This window comes from Rattus rattus, chromosome 1 (assembly GCF_011064425.1).
Source record: "Rattus rattus isolate New Zealand chromosome 1, Rrattus_CSIRO_v1, whole genome shotgun sequence".
Classification (NCBI taxonomy): Eukaryota; Metazoa; Chordata; class Mammalia; order Rodentia; family Muridae; genus Rattus; species Rattus rattus.
In genome coordinates, this window is record NC_046154.1 from 173,979,793 (window position 1) to 173,999,792 (window position 20,000).

Genomic DNA, 20,000 nt, shown 5'->3' on the forward strand with positions numbered 1-20,000 from the left:
AGCCTGATTTCTTATGTCATCCAGGACCACCTGCCGGGGGATGGCACCACCCACAGTGAGCTGGCTCCTCCCACATACATTGTCAATCAAAAGAATGCCCTACAGGCCAGTCATGGTGGCACATGTCTCTAGTCCCAGCACTCTGGAGATAGAGGTGGACTGGTCTTTGTGAGTTTGAGGCGAGCCTGGTCTACATAATCCATACAGAGCTGCCTAGTGAGACTCTATCTCAGAAAAAAAGAGAATGCCCTTCAGACTTGCCACTCTGGTGGGGAATAGTTTCTCAGTTGGGGTTCACTCTTCCAAAATGACTACAGCTGGTGTCCAGGTGACATAAAACTAGCCAGCACAACTGTTACTCCACGTATAACTATGGTCAATCCTATAAACAGGGTTTGTGTAAAGGTACTGTAACTCTACCTACATTGTTTTGTGAAACATTTCAAGGTTCTGAGAACGACAGCCCGTCTGTTCCCATGCAACAGGCGGTCCCCTCTCTGACTCACCTCACTGACTAGCTTCACGTGGTCTGGAGATTCAGACAAATGGACTTAAACAATACATACTGTGTGTTTGATGTCCTAAATACAAGGGTCAATAGAAGTCTGTGATCATTTATCAATATATACTGTGCCTGTCATTACATCCCTTGTCATAACTGTGTAACAGCCCGAGATATGAATTTACATCAAAAACTGTCCCATGGTAAAGGAAATGATAATACATGCAACATTGAAGATTAACGTTAAAAACATGCTAACTGAAACAAGCCAATTATAAGGTCACATGTCTGAGCTCCTTCCTTTAAAATGCCCAGAACGGGCCAATTTATATAAATGTCTAGTGGCCTTTTTAAAATGGGAGTTATAAAGAAGACTGAATAGTCGTGAGTTTCCCTTAAAAGCAATAAACTATTCTGAAGTCGGGCTGTGATGGTGCACAACTCTATGATTATACCTAAAACCAGTGAGTCTCACATTTTAAACAGGTGAGTTTTGTTGGTTTGGGTTTTTTTGTTGTTGTTGGTTTTTTTGTTGTAGTTGGTTTTTTGTTTGTTTTTTGTTTGTTTGTTTTTTTATCCTGAACCCAGGGCTCTGCCTGCTAGGTGAGTTTTCTGTCACCAAGCTACATTGTTATCTTTAAACATGTGGGCCTTGAGGAACATAGACTATAACTCAGTATAGTTCTGTCAAAGTCGCTCCAGGCTTTACCTGTGTGGGTTGATGATCAGTGCTTTTATTGTGCAGTCATGCTAATGCCATGCCTATGTGTGGCCTTCCCTAGAGACGAAGTCCAACACCCTCACTCTGAGGCCTTTTGGAACCAAGGGTCCCTGGCCCTCCAGGGTCTTTCTTGCATAACCAGGTAAGTCCTTAGAAATGACTAGTGTAGAAGTTACCTTTGGGCAGAGGAAACCACAGATGCTAAAATACAACGGGCAGGCAGGGGTAAGAATAAATGGTTCTGAAGGATGGGTTGGTGGTCCACAGCATAAGACAAAGCGTGGTAGAGAGGAAGCAAATCAGGGACAAACCTCACCTCCCTTCAGCTGTGGTCTGAAGAGCAACTGTCCTTTGAATCCTAGCAGCTAAGTGACTTTCCTCTCCACTTTAAAGCCCTAATACAAATTTGGACCTGGCCTTCCCTGGTTTGGAAAAAAAAAGTGGGGTGGGGGGAGGAAGTCTTCGAGTTGCTCTTCGGCTTGCTGCACGCTGGTTATCAGAATGTACAGGCCTCCTTGCTAAGCACCACAGGATTAAACACAATCTCCTTCAGGTGACACCCACAGAGGGAGAGCCAGCTCTCCAGAGGCCTCAGACACAGCTGTCCAGCCAGCTGTGTCCAGCCAGCTGCTAAGTTTAGGCCAGAGGCTTCCCACTGCCAGTGTTCAGGACATCTTGTAGGAAGAGGAGGAGTCTAGGGAGAGCTAGCTAGACCATCGGGCCTCAAAGCGACTCCAGCAAGAGTTCTTAGTTCTCTCGGGCTGCTGTAAGCATCCTCTTCTTTTTCCTTGAGCCAGCCATTGTTTTCTGATTTCTCAATTCTCCATATTTGATGTAATCAAAACAAAGGCCCTGTGCAGGCCTCCTCTTAGCAGAACTCACACACCATGCTTAAGAGAATGTGCGAATGCAGTTAACAAAATCCCTCCCCACCAAGAGCTGGATGTGCTGATTCTAAGCCAATAAATATCCTTTTTATAAAAGGAAGCTGGTGAACCATTCTGGGTAATTGTCAAAGAAAGAGTCCCAAATGGATCCTGCCGAGTGTTGAGCCAATACTTTGCTACTGTCAGACGCTTTGTTTTGCCAAAAGCGAGCACCCTTCCTCTATAATCACAAACACCGCGGATGGGCCTTCTGATAAGGAATGCTGCCAAAAGTTCAAATGTCTTTTCGGGAGCTGGCAACGCTTGGTTGCTGGCACTGTGCTCAGGCATTAAGATAGTGTAGACGCAGCTTGTACCAAGGAGATTCTGCTCCGAAAATTATCTTCCAAGAGCTGGTGTGAAAGCATTTTATTAGTGGATGGGTTGGATGCGTGTGAGCATATTTCTAACTTCCACAGCTGCTCTAGGGCTGGAACATTTCAACCCCATGTGATGCTTTAACACTAGTATAAGGACAGAAAAATAATTTGCAGATGTTTGGAGAAGTGGAAGTTTTCTGATTTCTATTCTCAAGTCAGCTGCTGCCAAGTCGTGGCCAGAAATGCCTTTCTCAAAAGTGCCATGGGAAGCAAAGAGTTAAAACCACAGCAGCTGTTCCTAGCAACCCAGAAGCTCTAACCACTTTCCCCAGTGCCACATCCATCCACTTGTCCTTCCATGAGGCAAGGAACATCTTCTGGGCCCTGTCTTTAGGGATGGAAACCAAATTAAATCAAAGGAAGATTAATGCCACTAGATAGATCTACAGTAGGACTGGGTTTCCAGCCCAGGGCAGAATAGGTAGGTGTACCTGGCAATTTCATATGAAATCCTCCCCAGTGATGCCAGCCTAGAATGTGACAGAAGTTAAGTGTAGACTTTCTCATCATCAGAATTAGAAGTTGTGGCCACACAGGGATGAAATAAATCCGTGTCAGCAATTTAAAGCCATGGCTGGGACTTAGTCAGCTGTCAGGGTGCTAGGCTAGCACGCAGGGAGCTGAGTTTGATCCCAGCACTGCAGGTGTGGTGGTAAACACCTATAATCCCTGCCCTCGGGCTACAGAAGCAGGAGGATCAAGAGTTCAGCTCGAACATATGGAGCTGGAAGCCAGTTTGGGCTACATAAGAAGCCCTTGTCTAAGACGAAAGCTAATAAAGTCACTTCTAAAATAAGTCTGTGCATAAATAAGATATATGGATGGCAAGATGCTGTCTTTATGTCATATAGGTTATAGATTACCCCATAAAGATAGATTTCTACAGACAAACCGCAAACATAATCATATAAAAATGTTGTTTGTGGGGCTGGGGAGATGGCTCAGTGGTTAAGAGCTGTCTGCTGCTCTTCCAGAGGTCCTGAGTTCAATTCCCTGCAACCACGTGGTAGCTCACAACCATCTGTAATGAGATCTGATGCCCTCTTCTGGCATGCAGACATATATGTAGATGGGCATGATATACATAAAATGGATGAGTGAATAAATAAATACATAAATAAGAAAAAAGATTCTGAAAACATGTTATTTGTGGGGTTAGCTTGGTGGTGAAGATCACTTGCTGCTCCCCCAACAGACCCAAGTTTGGTTCCCCCCAATATACTAGTTGACTCACAACCACTTATAACTCCAACTCAGGGGAATCAAAGGCCCCTTCTCTGGCCTTGGAAGGCACCTAAACATATGTGTACTTACATAAGCATAAAGAATAAAAGTTGATCTTCATAAAAATGTTACTTGTATAGGTAAAAATGATCATTAGAAAATTCATAGGGCTTGCCTTATTTTAAATTCATGGAATTATACCTCTGAGTTTTATGGAAAACGATGAATGTGATCTGAATTTAAGGAAACTAATCTAAAAAGCACAACAATCAATACAAATTACTTCAGGGAAACCTTCCCTGGTATCTTCATGGAGCCACTCTGTGAAAGGCTGTTCACTGAAACAGAGTCTTGTCCCAGGGGCCATGAGATTCATCACAGGGCTTCAAGAGAAGTGAACCTTTTCTGTCGGCATTAGAGAATGCCTACTACCAGACTATTTCACAGACCAGGCCCAGCAGTCCAGCCAGGAAGGCTGAGGTCAGGAGCATGGGCTAAAATCCCCATTCAGAAACAACTTTGCTCCACTGGCCTTAAGCAGAGCCATGGTTGGGGAAGGAAATTCTTCTTATCAGCTGATAACCTTGGAATGTCAAGAGAAGCCAAATGAATGTTGGCCAAGTTTCTTACCCTCCCCCAGCCTTGAATATAAATGACAGTGTTCAATTCATGGGATAGTAAAGAGGACCAAAGTTGCTGATGTTGGCAAAGTCTCTAGATTTGCAGTCTGCTTGTTGGCTAAATAAACCAACATCTAAACGGGCCTCTTTGAGGTAGTCCAGTCTTTTCATTTAGGAGCAGAGATGAAATGTCTCCAGAAGGACTGTAGCTCTTACCTCACACATCATTGGAAACATTTCTGAGAACTGTAAGTGTCCTCCGAATGGCAAGTTTGGTAGCAGCGGTGACTACTTGCTCACTAGCACACAACGTTCTTCAACTACTTAGTGGTTTGCTATCTTTTCTCCCTCCTCCACTCACAGCTCGGAACAAGATGTGTGATCGGTAGAGAAAACTTCCTGCCCCGCTAAACACCTGACTTGCAGCCCCTGTGTGACCCAATGGCAGGGTGTGACAATGTGGTCCAGCAAAAGGTCACAGGGGGTGCTGAAGGAAAGAGGAAGGAAACCTAGCCTGCAAGCATGCCTCCACAGTCTACCCTGATGACACCAGTCGGTGCCCTTCCTAGCAAACACCCCGAGCCACAGCCAGATAGGGGAGTCTGTGAGGGTTTAATTACAGAGAGAAGAAATGTTCCAGTTGCATGTGTTTATAAAGACACTGGCTCACTTTCCCGCACAAGCCGGAACAACACTGGAGCAGAGATTTGCTGTCCTCTGTATGCATCTCGTGGGAACAGGGAGAAATAATACTTCTGGCCTAAAAGCATCAGGCTACGGTGAGCATCAGTGGAGTCGGCACCGTGGACAAGTCTGGGTGCTGACTGCCACTGCTGCCGCAGTAGAAGGAAACTGTCAAAATGCTGAGAGTTGGACTGGAAACCATGCAGGAAGTTGACAGAGCACCAACGGCAGCAGTTGGAGCTCTGGGAAGTGCAGCCTACCCTATATTCTGTACTTTCTGATCCCCTGGTGTAGTCTCAGAGCAAAGGTCAGGTAAAGACTTGCCACACAAGGTACAAGAAGCTGGGCCTTACAGTTCAGCAGGAGACTGTTTAGACAGAAGGAGGGACTGGCCGTCACTGACGATTAACTTTAAAGCCTAACTAATTTGGACTAATTGGGGGGAGGTAAGTCTGAATCACTTAGAACTCTGAATTAGGCCCTATTTTTAAACGAAATATAGTTTTTTTTTTTCTTTCAAGCACATACAGTGACTCAAACTAGGGTGCTTTGGTAAATGAATAAGAGTCATAATTACCATCTTGTCTCTTTGGAGGGAAAAGCAAGTGCTTGAAAATGGTTCTCTTTAACGAAAGGGCAAAAGCAACCGTCAGCCCAGCCCTCTCAATTTATCCCAGATTTCAAGTCTGTAGAGGTGCTATTAAAATCAAGTGCAGACTCAGGCAGCCAAAGGTGGGGTGGATGCGTTTCCTCAGCCCAGTCCTTGGGAAACCAGACTTTTGGACCAGGCCGGCTTTGGGGAGCATGGCTGGCTAACCTCCCTGGATTCCTTCAAGCGCTCTGCATTCATTTGCCTTGCGGCTTATCTTTTTAAACACAAGCAGAATCCGTTAAGCTCTCATGTCCTGGTCTTGTCATTTATTACCACCAGGCAGCAACACTGGGTTATGAGGCCAATAAATCATCAGGACGGGAAGTGACTACAGGCTGGATTAATTTCATTATCATCCTTAAGCAGATAGGTGTCTCGTGCGAGAGATGTCTGCAGCAAGAGTGATGCTTCATCTCTCCTGACAGGCCGCCTGGGCCTTGCAGACAGCTGTGTGCTTCTGTTTCCCCTGTTGGAATGACCTGTCCTGCCTATCCCTATCAAGGGTAATAAGTGGCTACCCGCTTCCTCAGGGTCCCATCCAATGCCATATGGTTGGGGAGAAGGTGAAGCAGAGATAGAGAGGGGAGGCTCATTGGAGCAAGGCCAGTCCTGCAGCCAAGAACACCGAACAGGGACAGCAGCACCTGGACACCTATGGACAACCAGCCCAACTTGCCACCCAGACCCATGGAGTGGAGACCGTCTGAAGTCCTGAATGCACAGTGATGGACTGAGACCCCTCTCAGACCTTCCACCCACTTAAAGCCCTTGGGAGCTGAGCGCTGCCACCCAGGAACCCATCCTGAGAAAACTGTGGGGATTTTCACAAGCCCCTACCCCAAGCTAAGAATGGTGGGTTTGGTCAGGTGGTTCTGGGCCAGGAAACTTGAACTGTAGGGGACTTACATGGGAGGGGCTCATAAGTCTCCATCAGATCTCCAGAAGGAGCCACAGGGCCCCGCTACAAGGACGGGATACTTCCTGCTCCTAACTCTCCAGACTCCTGCTCAGGAATGGTCTTGAGTGCAAACAAGGTGAAAGGGAAGCCTGGCAAAGCCCGAAGTCAACCCTCGTGCTTTGGGACCATGAAGTAGCTACTCTTCCTCTGGCTTCTCTCAGAAAGAGAGCAACTTCCCTCCTGATTGTCATCCTTGACCCCCCTCCCCCCACTTCCATCTAGAAGGACTATAGTACCTACCATCTGAGTCCCATGTGACCATTCACAGTACCCCTTATCTAGGGTCACTGTGGCCTTCTGGACAATGTTGTTTCCTCACTGGAAAGTCTCCCACAGTTTCCAATGGGTCTCCTATTTCCTGCCCATCACAACTACTTTCCGAGACACGAATTTAGGCCCTCTGACACCCCCCCCCACTGTCCGTGAGATATAAGCTAAGGTGATGAAGACCCAAGGGGCTGGGTAAGAAACAGACCCCCGGTCTCAGTGAGCCCATCTATAAAGTAGGTTAAACAATGGCTCCTCCCTCACAGGACTGCCACAGGATGGTACTCACCAAAAATCAGAAGAGCTGACTCAGAATGTCACCCAGAATGTTCTCAGGCTAGCACAGTTCCTCCTTGGGTTTTGGCCAGTCAGAAAGCCATTCTGTCCACACACCTGCTCTCTTTCCCCTGCTAGAAATGCTGGCAGCCATAGCCCAGCAGCATCCTTCAGACTCAGTATAGCTAAGGTTTCCATAGGAGCTCCTGTAGGTCTCCAGTCTACAGCACTATTGTACCATAAGGCATTGCCTTCCCTCCCTTCCCCCTAGAGCCCCGGTTCTTAGCATGTAACACTCAACAAAGACCTGGACTTTCACTGCTGTATGAATCCCAGAGTCTCTATTTTCAGGAACTTCCCCTGGTTCCTGTCTTGTCACATACAGGCGTATGGCAGTCAGTTCTCTTGAGACGTCATGAACACACTTTGCTGATTGCCCCTGACCTAGATAACAAGATGGAGATTCAGACGACATAATGCTCTAAGCCTTGTGAGGAGGAAGAGAACATGTGATGGGGTCACCACAAGAGACAGTGGAAATAAGCAACCGGCAAACCACTCAGAAGCAGCGAGTCTTAGTTTTGTTTTCAAAGGGCTTTCCTAGCACTTGAGTTACCCAGCCCAGGAAGGACTGTGGGTAAAGGAGGAGTGGGTAAGGCTGTCTTGGTCTTACCTCATAGTGGCCAATGGTGTTCAGCTTGGTTATCCCATCTTCAAGAATCACAGAGGAGCTGTCAATGTCCAGGAGTTCTTTCTGTCGTGTTCCCACCTGAAGTTCTGCAAAAGGGGGAAAGGCATTTGGTTCCCTTCTGAAATCACAGCTTAAAAAGAAAAGCGCTGCCCAGTCGCTCTCCCAAATACTGTTAATAGTGTTGAGTAGTGGCATTGATAACGTCAATCTCGAGTGAAGCGGTAAAGCTTTGTTGGAAGACGTGGAGATAGCTAGCCAGACCAAAAAAGCTCTGGGCTTGTATCTAGGGCCTAATATTTCAGACCACTGCTCCTGAAACATTAAACCTAGTCAGGTCCAGAAGTAGAGACTCCGAAGACAGAATCACCCATCATCTGAGGGATTAGAACACTAAAAAAACCACCTCCAGTATTACCAGTCCATGTGCATGTCATTCGCGGAGCACAGCATGAGCTCTTTTCTCCATGGGTCCTGAGAACTACTTTACCAACACACCAATTCAGCTAGCACACTTCCGTCACTAAGGTCAGAAGGGAGCCACAGGTAAGTGTTGTGTTTTCTTGAATTTGTGCAGTATTTTATAAATTGCTATGTTACTATCAACTCAACAGCAACATGTAAATAATTGGAGGTTACACACACACGCGCGCAAATCTGGACTTCCAGTTTCTCTTTTTAAAAACCTAGCAATGGGGGCTGGGGAGATGACTCAGTTGGTAAAGACACCTGCCTCAAACATGACAATCTGAGTTCTGTTCCCAGGACTCACATGGCAAAAGGCAAGGACCAACTCTCACAGCTGTCTTCTGTCTCCACAAGTGTGAGCACATGTGCACACTCACGTGCGTGTGCGCACACACACACACACACACACACACACACACACACACACACACGATAAATAAAAATGTCATTAGGTTTTTTCTTTTCTTTAAATCTAACAATGGCCAGATATGGTAGGTAGCCCGTGCCTATCAGCATTCAGGAGGCTGAGGCTGGAGGATCATCACAGGTTCCAGGTTAGCCTGCATTCGGTAGTGAGTTCTAGGCTACAGCAGTGAGATCCTGTCTCATCTCTGCCTGTCACCCCCCAAATCTGGTAACAATGGCTCTGTAACGACCCGCTGGCTCTGCTCTCTTAGCAAGTCTTTTCCAGTTGTGTCAGGCTCTGCTCCGTCTGATTCCTAGGCGCTAACATTCTGTGCACATATGCTTTCTGTCCGTCTAGCTTGTTCTAGCCTTAGCTCCTAGCTTTGGGGTTGGGAGAGGGACACCTGGTTGGCACAGACCCAGAAAGGGCCTTGCAGACTCTACTATAGACTTTCCCGTGGCAAAAAGAACACTGTTGGGCTGTTTTCCTGTGGTTATTAGGCTGGGTGTGCCCATGTCCTTTGTGGTCAGAGCCACACACACACTTACAAGGTAATGCTCAAGGCAAGGAAGCTGATGGTTTGGGTCAGGCATCAATCCCCTCGACGGGGGCTGCCCCTTCTGCTGGTATCTAAGCAGAGGAGCTAAACCCACTTTAACCCGGGCACTCCAAGGCCATGCAGGGAAACAAAACCCTGGCACAGAGCAGTGCCTAAGCAGCCTGCTTCTTTGAAGCAGGCACTCGAGTTGCTACACATTTGCATGGCCTCCCCCAAATTTCCCAGGCCTGCCTCCAGGCTTTTCTCAATGGTTTTAGCAGGAGGTTTGATTGGTGGGGGAGGATTTTAATTGCCTGCTTAGTGGAGGCCTACAACTGTACATGAAGGGGAGACGAACCTTGTTACGCTGTCTGTCACTGCCACGATTCGACTCTTCTTTCCTGTCCCATTATCTGTTCTAAAATCCCTCAGCAGCCTCTTGGGAGGGTCGCGCTGAGCTCAACTTGAAAATGTTGGTGAACATTTGAGGGAAGCGGGGCCCTGTTAGCTTGCTCACACATATGCTCTGCCTCACAGTATACCAATAGAGCCCACAAATGAATTCACAGCAGATGCTGCTCCGCGTCGGGGGAGGAGGGAGAACACACTTAATGCGGGGATGCGATTAGCAGAGAGGAAGATGACCTTTCCAACACGCCCGGAGTTAACACTCTAAGGCTGAGCCACCCACTAATGACACACTCCGCATCACAACAAACAGATCGAGTGCAGCGTGAAGTGCAACACACCCAGGAGGGCACAGGCTCTGCACCTTTCTGTCCTCCTCGGTGCAGGGTGAGTCCATGTGGTCCCAGGGTCACAACCACATTGGTTTGCAAATACTGTGCTTTTTTTTTTTTTTAAATGATATCTCGGAAGGATGATGCTTCCTAGGAATAATCAAGAAGCTCTAAAGAGAACCAAACAGTCCTTGGGTCCCCAGACGTGGCCTCCGGGAACAACTCAGGCCATATAATTGTCTCCTAACAGAAAGAGAGGAGGAGGAAAACAAAACTTACCAAGGCCAATCTCATTGAGCTGGAGTCCGTACGGAGAACCGTTTTTGCTTAGGAAGGCTTGGAAAATCTTTTCTTTGGCTTGGCCTATGGTGTCACAGTCAAGAACATTGACTGAAATATTCCGGCAGACATCTGCACTCTCATTTTCTGGGATTTTTTCAAAGACGACATTTAATGCCTGCAAGAACACAAACAGGTCCCCGAGTCTATTAGGTAACTCCAGTCTGAAAGGCATCCCTGAGAGACGCCATGCCTCTGACAGCACATCAGCAAACAGGGGGTCGCATTATACTACTTCAGTCTTTTCTCCATAATCCATCCTTTTCAGGGATAATGGAAGGGAAAACAGAAAGTTAAAACACTCATTATGGAGCAGGCACTGAATAAATATATTAGAGAGGGAAATATATACGCACATAAAAATCTGCAAAAAAAATTGGTGATTTCTAATTTCATCCTAAAAATAAAAGAAAGAAAGAAAGGAAGGAAGGAAGGAAGGAAGGAAGGAAGGAAGAAAAAAAGAAAGAAAGAAAGAAAGAAAGAGAAAGAAAGAAAGAAAGAAGGAAAGAGAGAAAGAAAGAAAATGAGTTAGAAAGATTCCACAGCAAATGAGCACAGACTGGTGATTGTCTTTTTTTATTAACAGAACCACGGAGTCCCAGAAGTGACGGTCCAGGTGACAGAAAAGGTTAAGAGGTCCCGGTATTGATCACACCAAAGAGGTCACTGTTTAATATGCAGCATTAATTATGGCAGCATTCATCTCCCCCTCCACTTTCAACATCTGCAGTCAGATGTTTCTGAGCCCTCATTAAAATACCAAGATCCCCACCCTGCGCTATTATTCCTGCATTAATTACATTCCCAAGTCTTTGCTTACATTATGTCAGTTACCGTTCTCCCAGGGTGGCAAAACCTCAAAATTTAACTAATGGGGAAGGAAGTCTTTGTGTATGTGTGAAAACACAGAAGCAGGGGATATTATGAAAAATAACCTAATTTCAGCTTTATTTGTCTAAGAACAAATACACAGATCTGAAAAAACACCCCAAAGTTTTACCTGCTGCAGAGGCTTGGGGGGATTGAGTCAGAGTGAGCGAAGACGATTTGTTAAGTAGCACAACATGGTTCTGATCGATCACTGGGCACGCTATCAGCGAGACCTTTATCAGTGAGTCGGGGGACTTGGGTACAATGTGAAATGCAACATTTGTTAACATTTGGGGGCCTGGCTTAATGAAGGAACGTGAAAGGCTCAAACTGTAGACCTGGAAGGAAAGGGGAACAGTTCTACCTGTGTAGAAGTTCGCTTGTGGTGTATAGATTTTAGGTCCGGCTACTTTGGATATGTGGTGTCTTCATTTGTAAGTTTTTATAGCAAAGTTTATAAGAGAGATTTTGAATAGAAGTGAAAACAGCTGATCTGGGGAGTGGGGGTCCTTGTGATTACCTCAGTCACATGGGGGTGCAAATAGGATGGGGCGGGGGCTAGGTCAGTGGTGAGGCGAGCTTGCCTGGCATGCATGAGACTCTGAATCCCGCTCTCTCTATTAAAAATAAAACGTGTATGGCAGCACCTGCCTTCTAATATGGTCATGGAGATGTGGGGCAGGGGTGGCAGAGCTGAGGGACAGTAGTGGTAATGGCTTACCCAGTTGATAGCATCACCACTGTAGCATTAGGGCAATGTACTTTCATTTGATGCAGAGACTCCACCCACACTGCCCAGCGAGACTGACTACACACACAGTGTTTCAGAAGGAAGACCCTACCCACGATAGGCACCACATGGGCTCCTGGCTTTAATCTCAGCCCACCATTAGCCAACTGACTTCTCTGGGTCTCCATTTCTCACTTGCAACATGAGAATGGTGGTAATTGACTTGTGACAGTACCTGATGGTGAATGGACACCATCCTTAGAATCATGACTGGCTGACCTGTGCTCTGGGCGTATAGCTCACAGACCCCCACAAGATCATGAGATATCTGAAACTCTGGGCAGGTTCTCAGAGCTATGTATTCTTGGGTAACTGTGTCCCCACGGTAAGTTTCTGACATCCTGTGTGTTGTCACATTATGAGGACACAGCACTTTCAAGGACACCGTTGAGGCCTTTGCCTTCATCACTGATCCAAAGGTCCCCCCCCCCCCAAGCACTTTCAGCTTGGGAGCTAGGATTTCAACACAGGTAGCATTAAAGGGCAGGCCTTGCTCTGGGATACCACATAGAGTTCTAGGACTCATGGTCGCATGGTGCTCTGTAAATGTCCTGAGTACTTTGGGCTAGCCAAGATTCTACATACGTATGGTCAATTTGGCTTATTGTCACAGAAGCTTCAGGAGGCAACAATTTCAGTGAAACTCAATAAGGCTTTCCCAGGCAGAGAGTGAGGCACCATCAGTGAGAGAGACCTGTTCCTCTTACACTGAACTTGACAGGGACCGGATTCTTAACTACTCTGTCTTTAGGAACTTGTGTGTTCATAGGCCACCCAGCCTTTTACTATATATAACACCCAAAACAATATTTGTCCCTCTAAAATCCCATTTATGATTCAATAGTCCCTTTAGTGCAGACCTAGCCAAATGATTTAAACCTGGAAATTGGTAGAATCTGCACTTTGGGGGGTTGACCAGTAGTCTCAATGTGCTCCAAATAAGTCCTTGTTCTAAAATGGAGTTGCACTTGTCTACTGAGAAACTCTGTGTTCTGGGCAATCCAGCCATGAGCAAGGGGTTCAAAATGGCTCTCCACTCATGAACAAAAAACAGAAAACACCAGGCAAAGGAGAAAACAGGGGTACCAGGTGAGTGAGTCAACTGCAGGCTAGACCGTCTAGAAGAGACCAACATGACAAACTCCCATACTCAAGCCCTCTTTCTCACCTCCCTTCCTTATAGGCATTAGGTCCTCCTGGTGTAGAACTGCCAAATGCATTTAAAGACATAACATTTTTAGTGGGGGAGGGGTCTTTAACTCAAACTCACCATGAGGAGCATGCTAGGCCCGTACTCTGTCAATGAGCTACACCCCCAACTCTATTACATACTTCTTTACCCCTTTAAGCCCCCAGGCAAAGGTGGTTATATTGCTGTTACATCCCCACTTTAGAGTGAGGAAACTGAGGCACAGAGGGGTTCACTGCTCCAGGGACTGATGATGTGTATTTTACCTACCCACTGAGCTGGTGCTGAGCTCATTGAGTTAGGGGGTCCCTCCTAAGCTCTGACCCATCCTTCCAGGGCTCTGATGATTCCCACAGAACTCCTCCTATCCTCCAGGAACCTTTTTCTTATACTATAAGCTATAAGCAGAGTCCTTAGTTAGAGCTTAGCATATCCTGGGATAGTTGGGAAGTGCATTTAGGGGGTAAATTCTGTTCCTATGGCCAGGTTGCTGTTTCTTTACTTGTGACTCTTCATGACAAGAGTGACGGTGTCAAAGGCTTCCAAAATAAATATGAATGGAAAACACCTTTTAATCAGAGCCTCAGCCATCCTGGCTCATGAAATAGTTTTATCGGCATTTACAAAATAACATTCTGTTGCTACCTAAAGGGCACCATTGTCTTTAACAATAACACCTCTTTATAGGCAATAAATGCTCTCCAAAACATAACCAAAAGGAAAAAATACCTTAACTGCATGTAAGCCAATGTAAATCTGCCACCGCCTTCACAGCTAGATGGGTGGAAAAGAGGTAAAAAGGCGTTTTACAGAGTCCACGGGGGATTCTGAGAGTAAATCCAGACGCAAATTGATTTGTGTTCATTTTTCACGCTGGCAATGCTCAGCGCTCAGACAGCGGTTTCCTAGAATGTAAGCGGAGAGCTCCTCAGGACTGGCCCGAGTCTTCATACTCCCATCCAGGACAGAGGATCCCACCTGAGCCTCTCTTCTATGCTAGGGAGCAGTGTCCTTGTCACCTCAGAGTGTGGGCATGACAGGGTCCATCTCTGGCCAACGCCCCATGGCATCATCTCCATGGCACATAGCACCTGTTGAAGCCTGCAGAGCCAGGCTCCTCTGTGTATTCCTTAGTGTTGGGGACTGCTTAAAACATGTTCTCAGGTTACCCACAACAGGTATGGGAGAGACACCTGCCACCTCAGGACACATGCACTCAGAAAATCTGTTGCAGGCATGCCATGGAAGGTTATAACTCCTTTTCTGACCACCACAGAAGGCCAGTTCTTTGAAGCACATTCTTTTTCTCTATTGGCTCTGCAGCTCCTTAATTCCTTGGCACAAAACACCAAGCTGAGGTAGCCTTTGTGGTTGGTGTCTACCTAACCAACAGCCATGCGATCTGTTTTGGCTGAGGACCAGCAAAGAACCCAACCAGGGTAGAGGAATGCTCCTGGTGGTAGCTCCCTGTCCCCCTCCATCAGGGAGCAGTCATGTGACTAAGCTCTGGACAAGGATACAGAAAGGAAAGACTCTTTATCCCAACAAATAAAAAGGAGGTAGGGGTGGGGGAGCTATGGCAGCCATCTCGTAAGTACAAGGCCATGGCCAAGAGGAACACAGGGATGGTGACCTGGGTTCTGTTGAAGATGGCTGAGCATGTGGCTGTTTCTTAGGTGTGGACACCACTGGCCTCCAGTCTGCTCTGAGACACAACCCTCTGCTCTTGGTGTTTCAGGCCCCACTGGTCCCATTTTCTCTAACTTGGAGTTGAATGCACCCAGATCAGTGCCCTTCACTTTGCCGGTTTTTACTGGTAGCAAAATTCGTTCACAGACATGTTTGCTGTGCTTCCTTTAGTATAGGGCATTGTAGATGATACCATTCACCCTGGTGCAAATCCAGACAGGATGCACTGGTAAACTAGGCTACCTATGAGACAATCACAAGTTCTAAGACCAGGTACGGTGAGTGTGATGGATGGTTAATCTTGACCGTCAGCCTGACAGCATCTAGATGAACTAAGAGAGACACACCTGGGCATACCTAGGAGGGAATTGGTATCGTTTGTCTGTTTGTTTGGAGTGGAAGGCTCGCTTCGCCTGTGGGTAGCACCTTCAGGTGGCAGCCCAGATAAAGGAGTGCGAGGAGACACCTTTGCTTTTCGCTCCACTGCCTTCATGTCTTGTTGGTAAGCTCATCAGCTCTGCCGCCGCCACCACTACCTGCTTTGCTGATAGTAGAACTCAGTTTCTTTTGACTTCCAGTGTACAGTGAAGACCAATGGCTTTCCAGGACTCCCCCAGGCATTTAGCAGGAGGTAGGGACTGCTGGGACATCCAGCCTCATGGTCTGAGCAGCTAACTGGAAGGATAAGCCTTTCCAGTGTGAGGAGAGCTGCTGTTGGATTACCTAGACTATATCACACAAGCTATTAATTAACCTTCTCGATATATATTCATCCTGTCTGTTCTGTTCTTCTAGAGCAGTGGTTCTCAACCTTCCTAATGCTGTGACCCTTTAATAATACAGTTCCTCATGTTGTAGTGACCCCCAACTATAAAATTATCCAGTTGGTACGTCATAAATGTAATTTTGCTATTGTTATGAATCATAATGTAAATATCTGATATTTAGGATATTTGATATGCCACCCCAAAGGAGTCGCAACCCTCAGATTAAGACCTCTGTTCCAGAGAGCCTTGACTAATAAATAATACAGCCAAGTGGAAATAAACGAGGTATTTGGAAGGTTCTAGTTTTGAGGGGGCCATTCATGGGAAGAGAACTTGTGGAGGCTTCATGGAGGAGGTAGAATGTGAATAGGTCTGGAAAGGAGGCAGTGAGGGAGGAGAGGAAGGCCTCTGGACATGAAGACCCTCAGCTACCAGACTTAGCAGACTGGTGAGCAGCAGGCTTCAATCTTAAGTCAAGAGACCAGGACAAGAAGTACAGAAAAAGAACTCTACTTCCTCAGAACGAGAGCGAGCAGAGCTTTCCTGGTCCACCTCTGCCTTCCCCCAAACCGCCACCTGCTGCTGAGGGAGAAGCCCCGAGCTATTTTTAGGGGAGAGAGTGATGAAGACAGAGCTTGGAGCTTCTAATAATAATAACAATAGCCAGCACTTATCGAACGCTTACCACATCCCAGCGATGAATCTGCTAATTTCATCGAATCCTCACAACTCCGTGAGGTGAGGGACTATTATTAGCCTTGTTTAACAGATGGAGACGAGGAGATACACGGAGGTCTGGAAGCTCGTCCCAGATTACAGATCTGGTAGAGTCACACTTGACTATGTCCAGACGCCCACTGAAATGCCAGGAGGCTAGGCAGGGTGTTCTCCTTGCCGAGGGCAGTCACTCTACCCTGCTGAGGGTCACCATCAGTCGACGACGGGTGGGCACACACCAGGCACTAGAGGCAGCCTGACCTTTTGACTCTGGCTTGGCACCGAGCTGTGCACTGTGCATCCCTGGGAAGCATGTGTGGATCTGCACCACTGTGTACAGCTAGCAGAGCCTCTGGGCACTGTCCTGTCTCCGCTGCGGGATGTGACCACATGACCACATTCTGGCCAATGACTTCAAATGGATGTGTTATGTGGCAACCCCTGGGAAACGTCCTTGCAAGACAGCTGGTGACCATCTGTTCTTTCTTGTGAAGCCCTGCTGAGGTCCTGCTGTGACAATTGGAAAGAGGCTGAGGAAGCAGACACCTCATTCCAAGAAGTTACCTGCGGGCATCCCAAAGCAGGGTTGCCCATTCTGGCTGTTCACGCTGGGGAGAAATCAGTCTTTCTGCTGCTTGGTCTCAGGCATCTGGACCTCTGTTCTACACAGCTGCACTGCCTCCTAATAGCTGTATACAGAAGGAGGCCATCACACAGGCAAGGCCATCTGGAGACTCACAGGAATGGACCGGATAAAAAAGGCTGGTCTTTTCCCAGCATGCCCCAAGTCAGCCTCTTTTAAATAGTTGTTCAGGTTCGCCACTGTCAACTCCTGCCCTGCCTATCAGGGCATTATCTGACATTTGGCTGTCCGTGTCCTGGCACAGGAGACACGTGTAACCTGTACAGAGCTAACACGACACATGGGTACTTCAGATGGGTTCTTCGTGATGACAAGGCCAGCTAGCCTGGCTCCCCCCTGCCTCACCCATCGTCAATAAACAAACAACTGGAAGGACCACAGAAGAGACATTCCCTTTGGTGTACCTTAAAGGTGACAAGAAAAACACTGTCACAAAGAATGACGACTTCCTCTGTGCCAGGAAAGGTTTGTTATGCAGGTAATTTTCTGACTTTAACACAAGTCTACAAAACCCTACAAGGTTAGGCTTTTCTCACCAACTACTCACAGATGAACAAATAGGCCGACGGGTGGTGACTTGTCACACAGTAATGGACTGTGACCAGTTTCATACCAAGGACTGTCAGATCCTAAACCCATGTCTTTGACCCTGGCCCCACAGCACATGGGCCAGTAACTGTATTCTTACTCGGCTAGTGGTTTCCCCAGCTTGAGGTATTGAGAAAACAGAAAAACCGAGGCTCTTGGGGACAGGAATAAACTGGATATGGGGATGGCCCTGTCCCAGGGGAGGTTGATAATGTCACCTGATTGGCTCCTCTCACATATCCTTAGCTGACAAGGGCTGGATGAGGCTGCATGCCCCTTATAATTCCTATAAAGTAATTATAAAGGAATTTTTTTATAAACCAGCAACTTCATCATAAATGGCCTTTGAGCAGTAATTGTTCTCATTCAATAAAAGCTATACAATATATTTGTTCTTTCATTCCAGGGCCAAATGAAAGTCAAGAGGAAAGTCTCCTTCGTGTACCAAACTCAGAAAGGCTGCAGCTTGCTCTGTATAGCCAGCGGTCCAGGTGGTTTCAACGGTTGTCCCCTCAGCCCTGAGTAAACCTTCCCTGCCTTCAACTGTCTCCTCAGGCCCGTGCTCACCCGCCATCCACCACAACCAGTCTCCTCTCCTGGTCACATCAAGCACAGACAGGTCCCAGTTAGGGATTCTGCTCCCCTAACAGAATTACAGAGGGCAGAGAAGTGCGGAAGAAAGCCTTTTGTCCTCTAAACAAGACAAGGTGAGAAGACAATGTCCCCAGTTTGTTTCTGTGATCAGTGTCTCTATACTTAGTGTCTTAGAATGGAGAAAACAGAGCTAGCAAAGACGTGTGGACAGTGAGAACACTTTGCCAAGTACTTTCAGGTTAGAGGGAAGATTCTAGCTCCACTCCCACCGACCCTGTCTTTCAAGTGTCAGTTTAAGAGCTGGCAAATTACAGAGGATCAGGCTCTGTGGTTCATATGGTCTTTGCAACTAGTTAACATTTTCTGCCATTGTTAGCAAAGAGCCAACCAGACAGAATACAGAAATGAATAAACCAAGCTGTGTTCCAATAAAGCTTTATTCATACAAACAGTCAAGGGTCATCACTAGGCCCCGGGCTGTTGACTGATGATTCCTGCTATATATAAAACACCATCTTCGAATGGAAAATAACAACTCCAAAAAGACAAACCTAGAAAATTATTTCGTTTCTATCATGCTTCGAGATACCGCTCTCCCATTCAGATAGTAACCAGGCCTGCCTCTGCTTAACTTCCGAGATCAGATGATGTGGATTGTGTTCAGAGCATTACGGCCATAGTCAAAGCAACTGTTTTGTAAAAAGGTATGAATAATGAAAGAATAATTAATTTGAACCACAGAGATGAAAATTAAATACGTTTGTACTGAGATAACTAAATTATTTCTCTAATTCCAAGACGATAGGCGTGAAGAGAAAGACCACAAAGAGGAACGGGCCTGAAAGCACTCATTTAAAGTTAATTTTTCATTTTCCACAGCTTGCCATCGACCAGGGAATGACTTACCTAACACGATTATGAAAAATGGTCTCACTCTTTGATCAGGAAGCTAACTATGAAGCTAGTAATGGTTTCAGTATTATCTCAAGTCATAATGGAAATGATTTGCACTATGGTAGAAAGGAAAAAAAAAGAGCTTAAGAATTGTTAATTAACTTCACTGTTTCTCCACAAATGCTAGGAGTATTAAAAACAAGATTGCTGAAGTGCAAACATCAGGACTTAATGAACAATGGGATGTAATTGAAGTAACAGAATGGCTTAATCGGGACAGTGGGCTGTTTAATTATGGGGATAATGGATCTTCTGTAAGGACAAGCTAAATGGAACCCAGAGAGGTAAGGAGAACACACAGAAACTCCTACTAGGGATAGCAGTGTTGCGTTAGATATGGAATGTTGCATTAAACATGCGGGTCCCCAAACGGTAACCACTAACCATGGGGAAGCAGGCCGACTGGGTAGCGCCTGGTGTAAACCTTCCACGAATCACAACAGAAGCATTAGCATTTCTGCAAGTGTGTCCCTGGGCTTCGTCAAGAATTTCTAATAATCTTAAAGACTTTCGTACACAAATGAGAACGGGTGTAGGAATGCGTTTGTCGGAACTCTGTTTCCCAGGGTGCCAAGCTCATTTCCTGGGTCTAAGAGTTCAAAAACCCATTTCTCGCTTAACTTTGATTACAAGTCAAACGTCTGCTAATTCAGCACGCCTGTTACGAGTTATTGGTTTTTCTCATCTCCTCTTGAAACTGAGGCAAATGTCCCTTCTTCCATGTGCTATACTTTCCTGGAACTGAAATTCTCTAAGTTGTAGGCCCTCTGCTCTACAAACATGCTCGTGACATACAGGAGGGTGTGTGAG

General features: G+C 46.5%; 1 protein-coding gene across 1 annotated transcript in view; it reads right to left on the reverse strand.

Annotated features, from left to right (window-relative positions):
- Nucleotides 1-20,000, reverse strand: part of Plxnc1 (plexin C1) — a 152,433-nt gene that overhangs the window by 10,777 nt on the left and 121,656 nt on the right. Inside the window, exons 23-24 of the mRNA XM_032917107.1 lie at nt 10,330-10,507; nt 7,884-7,987 (exon numbers count right to left, since the gene is read on the reverse strand). Coding sequence (XP_032772998.1) covers nt 7,884-7,987; nt 10,330-10,507 — 282 coding nt within the window. The remainder of the gene's footprint in view (nt 1-7,883; nt 7,988-10,329; nt 10,508-20,000) is intronic.